General features: G+C 41.6%; 1 protein-coding gene across 1 annotated transcript; it reads right to left on the bottom strand.

Annotated features, from left to right (window-relative positions):
• Window positions 1-1,848: 1,848 nt before the first annotated feature.
• zfand5b (zinc finger, AN1-type domain 5b) lies at window positions 1,849-10,055 on the bottom strand. Its single transcript, XM_010877876.3, has 6 exons — window positions 9,854-10,055; window positions 7,244-7,414; window positions 7,020-7,116; window positions 6,739-6,836; window positions 5,415-5,543; window positions 1,849-4,365 (listed from the first exon to the last, which is right to left on the bottom strand). Exons 2-6 carry the CDS (start codon window positions 7,398-7,400, stop codon window positions 4,217-4,219), a joined length of 630 nt encoding a protein of 209 aa, XP_010876178.1. The 5' UTR covers window positions 7,401-7,414; window positions 9,854-10,055; the 3' UTR covers window positions 1,849-4,216.
• Window positions 10,056-10,339: the final 284 nt, after the last annotated feature.

The raw sequence follows: 10,339 nt of genomic DNA on the forward strand, positions 1-10,339 counted from the left end.
ATTGACACAATACAGACAGAATGGAAGGACTATTAACCACAAATAGCTGATTGACTGAGTGAGATTGCATCATAAACTGAAGTCTGTCTGTCAATCACTCTTAAATAATGAAAGAGGTTACCTTCCACAGATGTCTTATGTTCAACACGCACACCTCAAAAACACAGCAAACATAGTACTACAACCTCATTATTTGCATAATATTACCTCACCATTATTATATTATTCATTAAATGACAAAATCAACCTGATCATAATTAACAGCTTTTGTGCAAATGCGCTCATCATAAAATTATTCAATTTTGAGTTCTAAACATTTTCAGATCATTCTAGGGTCCATATCCATTTTGAATGCATTCTCTCCATGAATTGTGCATGCATATTTTAATGCATTCTCTCCATGAATTGTGCATGCATATTTTAATGCATTATCTCCATGAATTGTGCATGCATATTTTAATGCATTCTCTCCATGAATTGTGCATGCATATTTTAATGCATTCTCTCCATGAATTGTGCATGTGTATTTAAAAGGTAATGCAGCTAGCCTGAAGGAGGCAGTATGACATACAGGACAAGGAAGAAAGTACAACCTTTAGGCTGAAAAGCCACATGTATAGCAATCTAGTCTAACGGTCCTTTCCATTTAGGTACAAGTACTAGCCATCTGGAGAAAGAAATGTAGACAACAGAATGCCTACTTAACTGAAAGTTTATGAAAAGTCCAAAAAATATAGCGTCTAAGCCAATTTTGCAGATGTGTCTAGCTACATGTTGACATTTGCACAAGTCCACATACAGCCTAGATGCAGTCTCCAGCCTGCCACCTACTGGACAGAGCCATATAAGAATTCAGAGATGGAGATAGGTGTTATGTTTGAGCAGAATCCATACAGCCTAATGAGCAGCAAATGGCTTTTCGGTCATTACGAAATATTGCCCACTCATGGAAGGATGAGGAAGTTGAACTGAACAATTGGGGCCCAAAAACCTACCTGTGTCATGCCTTGTGTTTCTTACCCACTTTGTGTTACATTAAACACATTACAGCCCTTGGAAGTACGCAGATTAATAAACCTATGGGACTAATAGGTACAGTATATATGTTTATGCTGTCAGAGAACTAGCAATAGCAAGTCATCCAACTCATTGTTTAAAATTTTCTTTGCCACATGATGTGTGGGGACCTTATACACAAATCCACAACTTGTGTTGATGGACCTTTGAGTTGTTCAGTATCTGAACATGAGGAACATGTTTGAGGCTGGGTATAGCGGACTGCCATGTACACATCTAAACCAGAGTAGGATGCAGGACATATCCTTAGAATGTTCTAGTTATGGCATTTGTGAGTGAATTCAGGGCTTCTGCCATTGTAAGCACACAAATGGGTGACAGACTTGACTTTATTGGCTGATAATGGACTCATTGGGTCATGACCAAATTGGGTCATTTGGAGTTATCCACCAACATAACACAAATCTGGAAGTCCCACCCAGTTGACTACATTAAAAGTGAAAACCCAGAATAGCGATGTCCACAACAAAACTTCCATTTGGCCACTAGAGGCCTTTATGGGACTCAAAGACATAAAAAAAGCATGGGTATATTTGTGATGAGGCCACAGAGACAATATCAGGTTGCCAGTCTCTATATTTACCCACAGACAGAGACTACTACCACAAACAAGCAGCATCTCTACAAGCTGTCTGCATTAAAACAAGCATTTATCCACAGGAGGTCCTTCCTAACAGTTTCAGATAAAGAAAAACAAGTTTACAATGTAAATCCACTTACAAAAGCCAAAAGAGGGCATTAAAAATAAATTGCCACAAGAGTACACAATGCTATATCTCTGTACATAATTTTATTTACATGATACAGTTTTGCAGTAATGTTGGGTAACAAGATTATATGCGCAGTACATAAATATAAAGATGGTTTGTACAAACTTGCATAACTAAAAGGGGTTAAAATTAAAACACATTAAAGTGAAATCTCATAATCCTACATAAAGAACAGCGCCAAGCAGCCAGACCAAAAAAAATTCAAACAACTAAGAAAACCTAACTCAAGAGTCCACGGGATCAGCTCTGACTACTGAGGAACAAGCACGTATACTTGCATACATACATAACTCAGCCAAAATCCATCCAAGCCTACTGAAAACTGCCTACCTCAAGACAATTGTTTATAACATAGCAGATGACACACACGCCACTATATCAGAAATCTCAGCACAAATACATTAAAAATGAGAAATAGAAAAACATTAAACAAAAGCAAAATATAGATTAAAAGATTAGTGAAACTAACCCTTCATACCTCAGCAATCAGGTTTACTAAGGCTATGTCATTGATACAACAACCCATGCAAAACACTAGCTACCGGTTTGAAACGGGATAGTGATGAGCTCCCTTACCAGTTATCGGGCGATCCCGTTAAAGCAGCCATACATTTCTCCTACCAACCTGAACATGGCTACACTGTTCAAGACGAGTCACCTAAACACCTTCGAAGCATCCATGTCCAGTTACAGGTGGTTTAATAAAAAATAATAATAAAACACACTAGATACTTAGAGAACTTGTGAGAAAAGCCTTGTGTAGTTTTTCTAACGCCATCAACAGCTACACAATCTCGCAAATGTGCTACAATAAAATACCGGAGGGACACTAACAGATGTTTTATTAACATTGTGGTAATTTTAATGGAAACATGGGGAAAAGCCATTTACAGTAACCTGGGAGGAATGGCTGTCAGTTGCTGTGCAGATTGTTCACCTTGCTGACTCAGGGATTTCATGTAGGAACCTTTCCGTTACTGGTCAGAGGCTGTAACCCTTCATATGATAGAGCCTACTGACACAGTACAAAAACAGACTTAACATCACCTTTCTCTAGAATCCCCTGCAGTAGGATGTATCAGTAGATACATCTTCAGGGAATTTGAGCACAAAGACTGAGTAATCGAAGCATCACGTCATCCGGTTTCAAACTGGTAGATAGGAAACACTCCATATCCACAGGAACAAAAAAGAAACAAAAAAAAAAAATACAGGAAAAAAAGAAATACAGCACAGAATGTGCATGAGCACTGTCACGTGACCTGGATGGCTGGATGACTACGGCCAAATTAACTTTGACCTTCATCTCAGTAGCAGGAAGTTAGAAGTCATCCTGCAGTCACCCATCCACAAAAGCCAGAGACAGCACCAAGTTTCCCTTCAAACGCACATCACAGCATCAGACCTAAAAAAAAACTGTTTTAGGAAAGCATCTTAACTGGATAAACGTAAACCTAACTAAAGTTGTGTGCATCGCACGTGTGCAGGATGGACTAAAAATACAATACAAAAAACAATAATCGTCAGTGGAGCAGGCTAGCATGACCACACCGATATTGTGGTTGATTCAAATGAATCTATAGGTTTGGAATAGAACACGCCATCCTTCCTCCCTAGTGTCAGGGTCTGGCTGCTTTCACCATTCACACAGGACCATCATTCAAGAAACTTTCTGAACATGTTCTTTAGGTGACAAAGCAATCAAGTCCTTTTTTTTTTGTCACTTCACATCTGACGTCACAATAGAGATGTGCTTGGGGGGTCTCCCCTGAACTGAGGCCCCATGCAGCACAGAAATGACATCCAGTAGTAAGCCTACATATTAACGGACTCCACGAGGACACCGTGACATCCAAAAAAACGCCATTTGCTACATAAGCCAGCTTTGACCTGCCACTGCATTGTGATATGGTCAGGCCTGTAACAGTCTCATAGTCCCATAGGCTAAACTACAGTACCCCTCTCCTCCACAAAAAATAAAATAAAAAAAAATCTGAAATAGAGAGAAAGCTCTTGACAATCACAACACATCAGACCGCCCACTACACAATCAGATTCCTGGAAAACACTAAAAACTAAGCCAGGTCCAGGCGTCCCTGGGAAAGGGTGTCCTAGTCAGTTAGGTCTTAGACATTTATGTTCATTCTTTTTTTTTCCTCCCATAAAATTGTAAGCTCAGACACCGATTCAAAAAGGAAAAAGGGAAAAAAAAGGACAGACAAAAGAAAATTTGATCGTTCATGCATTGCAGAAAATTGGATTTCCCATACTGTAATTTAAAAAAACTAGTCCTTTAGAACGCAGGTGCAGCGCGAGTCCTTTTTGTTTTGCCAATCACTCAAAGTGTTCAAGGTCAAAGTGAGACGCGTTTATATTCTCTGGATCTTGTCAGCCACAACCACTGGGTTCTCCTTGCGGATCTTGGCAGCGGCCTCAGCTTTGTAGTCATACGGGCAGTTGTGCTTGTCTGAGTAACGGTGGAGTCCACAAAACAGGTTCCCACAGCGGCAGTCAAAACCTGTAGGAGCAAAAGGCACATAGCATTCCAATTTACACCTCAGTGTTTCCCTCTAATTGTTATCAGAGCGGCGCACAGCCAGTGCTAAATTGCGATGGACACCAAAAGGAAAAAAAAAATGCATGAGACTTTTTTTAACCAAGCTGTTTGTGTGGATTACATTAGCAAAAACATCAGAGCCAAGCAACAACATCCTGCACCCGACCTTCCGAGTCTGTGCATGCACACGTTTCTGTTTAACTACAACTAAGTGGCAGTCAAATTGATATAAAGAAAGTAGACAATCTAACGACAACCAAAGGTAAGAAGCTAGGGGTCACAATTCGATAGCTACAATAGGTTAGCGGCATGCAGGCAACAACATGACTCCTGGTTTTTGTATTTTGCCTTCAAAATAAATCTGTGTGAAACGCTGCGTGGCATTAATTCATTTTTGCAGCTTTGTGTAGAGCGTATTAGGGAAATGTTCAATAACCACCTAGGAAATAAATATTTAACCAAATTATTAGTTAACATAAGTCAAAGAAAATTATAAGGTGGAGCACATTGAGGAATGTTAGAGAAAAAGTCAATGAACAGAACAGACCTAAAAAAAATTACATTGCATATTTGCCGCTGCTCATTCGCGTTGGAAAGGGAGTGTGTTCTAGAAACCATTACCCTCCACTAATATATAAGGGACACTTTTTGCCTTATTGAGGAAATACTATGCTGTGTTGGAGTGAATGTATTGTAAGACATACTCAGCTGTGTAGAGTTGAAAACATGTGAAATCATGGTGCAGTGTGCGCTACATCCAGCAAAACTAGATTGATATTAACGGTGGTTAACTGAGGGGCAGGATTTATGTTGGTATTATGCAAATATTGAGATAATGTTAAGAAGAGAATGTTGACCAGCAAGAGAGACTAATGTACAGGGATTATGTTTTTGACCATTTGCAGTAGCAGTTAACATATCCAGCCTTTTGTTATGATGTTTGTGCGCAAACAACACAAAAAAGAAGCCTTGCAGCAATGTTTCCGAAATACTGAAACGTTGGTCCACACCTGTAAGGCCAACCTTCTTGCGGCACATGAAGCATCGGTTCTTCTTGGGCTTTGCAGGTTCAGGTGATTTGGATTGGTCACTGCCGGCCGCACTGGGAGGGGAGGCGGAGGCAATTGGCTGAGTAACCACTGTAAAGACAGAGGACAGAGAAATGAGACAACACAGGACCAGAATATTTTACAACCCACACCTCAGCACAGGACTGAAAGATAGGACTGTGTGAGAAAACTATTGATTCAAAATAACAATTTGTATTGTAATGTGGTATACTATAACAATACAAGCAAATTCTGCATACCCATTATGACAGACGACACTACATGTTTTTATTTTATTTTAAATTGTCAGTAGGTACAGTTCTTAAAACTGCTTATGGCAAATAGCTCTAAAGCCGCCATATGGACAATGCAGATGGTCAGCCTCTTAGAGACAATGTGCACTTGTCTGCCCACAACTGTAGCTGGTAGCAATAATGCTAATGTTAAAAACCTTTCAGATCTATTTGCTTGTTCAGAACCAAAACGTTGTACGTCTTTACCAGTAATCGTTTATTGTGTGCCGACTCAGGGAGTCATATGCCCCCCGGTTTTGAGTGACAAAAACAGATCAAGAGGTACAATTCGGTTCACATGATACACATGAAACAGACACCTCTGCCAGAACAATGACAGGCAGAATCTTGGGCCTATTCCCCACTTCCCACATCCATGACCAGACTGTCGCCTGACTTCAAATTGCCAGATGAGTCACTCAAAAAACCAGTCTTCAACATAAAAGAGGCACTATGCACCACGATAGCACAGTGTCTCTTGTTCTCATCCTCATTCTCCTCCTCGAGTGAAAAAAAATCCACGGGCGTGACCCTGGACAACCCCATGTCATTCCCAGCAAACATCAAGGCAATGAATCGCACCTGCAGGTTCATGTTCCACAGCATTTTTAGAGTATGACCTTATCTTACACAGGAAGTGAGGCAGTTACTAATCCGGACTAATCCTGGTCATCTCACGTCTGGACTACCACAACCCACTGCCGGTAGGCCTTCCAGCTGAAGTATGCATCGACTCTTGACCATCCCACCCCTACAATCCTGGCCAGCCCTACAATAACAAAACCAGAAGCCTCATAAAGCTAGCAGAGATGTTTTTCAAAAAACTCTCTCTCCTTATTCAAGGCCACCACTACCTGCAAGCGATTCCAGGTAAGAGCACCGGTTCTGACTAAAATGGGTTCAGCAATAATCGGCAATCACTCAATCCCCAACGAGGCACCAAACTCATATGAAGCATAGACACCAAACTCATATGAAGCATAGACACCCACCGGGTTTAGCAAGCTCTGCCTTAGGAGATCCTCCTTCCTCGTCACAGGAAATGCTCATCTCGGTCATCTGTTGTGTAACAGGAAGAGCCGCTGCCCCACTATAGTGACAGACAGGTAAGACAATGAGGATGCCGGCTGCAGGCTACAAGGCTTTACAGGGAATCTTCCAGTTATAACAAATAATCTCACTCAGACGTAACGAGGTAACAAACGCGGCGCAGGAATTGGTCTTGGTGAACGGGTCTTAGCGGCTCCATCGCCGGGCACCAACAGCCACTCACCTGGCAGCCTCGGCAGCTGCGGCAGCATTACTCAAGGTCGCCTCGATTCTCTGGATGGCTGAGGCGTCCATTGTGGGGCTACCGGACACGCTGCCACCTGAATGAGACAGTACCTGATATAACTAGAAGAAAATGCACTGGCATCTTAAACCGGTGTTAAGGCTCAACGAGATCAACATTAAGAAAAACAAATAACCACGTAATGGAGGAGCGGAGACGCCTACCCATTGCGTTGAGAGGGCTCACACCTCCGTTGTTCTGTCTGGTCAGGTGATCCTTATAGCAGACTGAGCACATGCCACTAGTCCTAGGGTTCCCATAGAAACCACAACCGGTGGCACAAAGCATGGGCGCTTGGCTCTGATTGGTCTCCTGTGCCATCGCTGTTGGTTTAACTGTTTTTTGACAGAAACAAACAAACAGAGATACTAGTTAGAGTGAACCATCTGTGCTAAAATCGGAATTGCATGGCCATCCGCCTGACAGAGTTACAAGTTTGAGTGTATTAGTCGCATACACATCATAGGAGAGGTCGCAGGTGCAGTTAAACACAGGCATATCGACTCAACAGTGTAACATGTAATAGTACAATTATCACTAATAGAAGATAAACCCCCGACATACAGGATTTTCTGGACAGGGTGATCTCATCTGATCGGTCAGTCCCAGCATCACAGCAGCCTTGGGCTGGCTGTCCCAATTCCAAACCACTGCTCTTTCATTTAAGTTGAATACAACTCAACTCCCTCACTTATCACAAGACTGGGCTGATTTATGTCAATCTCTTAGAATGTTGCATCCAAGAGATTTAATCCCAGGCTTTTAACAGACCCCATCTGCAGTTTCGGATAATTGTGCAGTGTTATCAGTTTAATCACAAACTGATTCTAGTTTGTCTTACAGTACTAGACAAATGGACCCACTTAGATTATGAACAGCGACAGACCCACTGGGGAGTGCATCACAATCAATGTCTGCCTGCACTGTTTGTTGAGAAGCAAGGCTACTGCAGCTGGTGGGATGTGCAAGAACTTCTTAATCATTGAACAACCAACCAGTAGCTCTGATTGCATCAATCGTTATCACAACACACAGAAAAACCTGACCTGCTACCTCGTTTCTCACTAGCCTTTATGAGAGGAAAGCAACAGAACATACTGGGCACCTGTACAAGGCTTCGCAGAATCAATGGGCCTTGTGCAAGGAAACAAATTCACACGTCAACAATCCACAGCAGATTTCCAGAAATGCTTCAGAGGTTTTCCCCAGAAAGGCACTGCAATTGTCCCATCACGTGTATGGCTGCTGACTGCAGTGTTATTCGCCATCCCAGACTCACATGGACGTGGGTATAAGCTTTCGCCTGTCACAAGGGTGCAATGTGACACGCTGATCTCAAACGCGCGCGCGCACACACACGCTTACAGAGCAAGGCTCGGGGCGCAGCTGACGCTATTTATAGGCAACCCTGAAAACCCTACTAAGGTTCGCTTACATCACAAAAAGCCTATTCAAGCCTCTCTACAGGAACGTGTGGAGGGCGGTCAATGAGACATTACTGCAATGCATGTTTACATAGCTGCATACAGTTGCACACACTGTACCCGTTAATCTTGTCGCGTGGTAGACTGATAAACCAACAGACCCATATAAAAAAATGTATTGAACAGCGTTCTACATGTCTAGTTAAACCTCCACCCCCAAGCTCCTAATAATAACTGTAACATTGCTTACAAAATAACGTCGGCCTCTTGACAACGTCGAATTGAGGAGACTAAACTAAAATGCAGCTTTAAACATCTAACGCGATTTAATGAATCCCACAACCAGACTGGAAAACAAACTGAAACCGGGGAAACGATTCAGACAGTGGAGTGGAGGCCTTGACTGCTTTTTAAATCTACTGAGTCATGCTAGGCTAACGAAGATATTGTCATCCCAACTGTATCTAACGACTACTGTAGCCTACTACAACACTGACTAGCAATTAATGCCATTATACCACACCAGAGATTATACCGACCAAACGACCATTACTTATAATATGATTCAAGATGGTACTTGAACTAAGGGAATATAGCCAGTTAATCCCAAATCACGATGGTTAGCTTATTGGCTAGCTACCATTAGCGCTTTGTCTTTTCTTTGTTCCTTCTAGACTGAACACGTCATTTAAACAACTAACGTTAGGTATTAATTTCGTCTATTATTACCGACACTTGTATTTAAAGTTAAATAAAACGTACACAGAATTGTATAAGCTACAGTAACTACTACATACGTAATTTACCCTGTAAAATATTCGATGGTTGGTGTTGTCGCTCAGTAAACACCGATCACCAGTTAGCCAGTCAACTTCGCTAACCATCATCGTCAACGACGCATAAATGGCACCCACATATGTTTATCGTAGTAGTTATGGACTAATGTCATTAATAATGATTGATGATAACTAGGCATGCTTAGGTAGCTACCTTACGTAACACTAATACCATACCTACAGTAACAAGTTACTAAATCAACGTTCGTTAGCTAGCGAGCGGTTGAAATAATCATTCATCAAAAGAGTTACTGCTGACTCTAACGCCACTGGATAGCAGTAGTTTACGAACTAGCTACATTTGTTTCGACCGAAGTGTAACACATTTAAGATCTAACACACCAGTTAGGTACTACAGCAAACAAATGTTAACTAGCGTAATAAAAAGTCGATACAGAATACAGTAACCTCTTTCACAACCAGTCAGACAATAATGAAGAACCTAGCTAAGATACTATAATAATATATAGCCAGCTAACGTCGTGGCAAATGTTTTTGAAACACCTTTACTTACCTTTTAGTTTTTACTACTAGTGTAGCTAACTTTAGCTCGTTTCACAGTAGCTAAATTTAACCAGGCTCTTTTTTTCGCTCAGTAGTTTATTGTACCAGAAGTCCTGGCAGACTCTCCGTTTCCCCCTTTCTGAGATTCCAATGACTCCGTAGGAGCTTAATCCCACCAGCTGGCTAGCCAAGCTACTCTGTTTTCCACCGCCTGGGTGTTTTTGCCTTCTTTAGTACGGAGGCGTGTCAGCACACGTCATGGAAAACGGCTAACCACTGATTGGAAGATATAGGTGTTGGGCCGCCTACTCTCCTTCGTCCTATCGGTCAAAACTGGTCACAACTGACACATACAGGAAGTGACAGCAACAATGAGTTGCAGGGTTACCCCGACGCAAAGAGTATAGCTGAACGCAATGCCAGTGTTATACAAACTTCTACAAAAAATAGTTCAAAAATAAAAAAACTGCATAAATATGATTTTTTTATGAATAGT

This window comes from Esox lucius, chromosome 14, assembly GCF_011004845.1.
Source record: "Esox lucius isolate fEsoLuc1 chromosome 14, fEsoLuc1.pri, whole genome shotgun sequence".
Classification (NCBI taxonomy): domain Eukaryota; kingdom Metazoa; phylum Chordata; class Actinopteri; order Esociformes; family Esocidae; genus Esox; species Esox lucius.

Coding starts and splice junctions, on each gene's coding strand:
- zfand5b (XM_010877876.3), bottom strand. CDS start 7,400: ATGGCACAGGAGACCAATCAGAGCCAAGCGCCCATGCTTTGTGCCACC. Junction 5,544..6,738: donor GGCAGAGCTTGCTAAACCCG/GTGGGTGTCTAT, acceptor CTGTCTTTACAG/TGGTTACTCAGCCAATTGCC. Junction 4,366..5,414: donor CAAGAAGGTTGGCCTTACAG/GTGTGGACCAAC, acceptor TTGCTCCTACAG/GTTTTGACTGCCGCTGTGGG.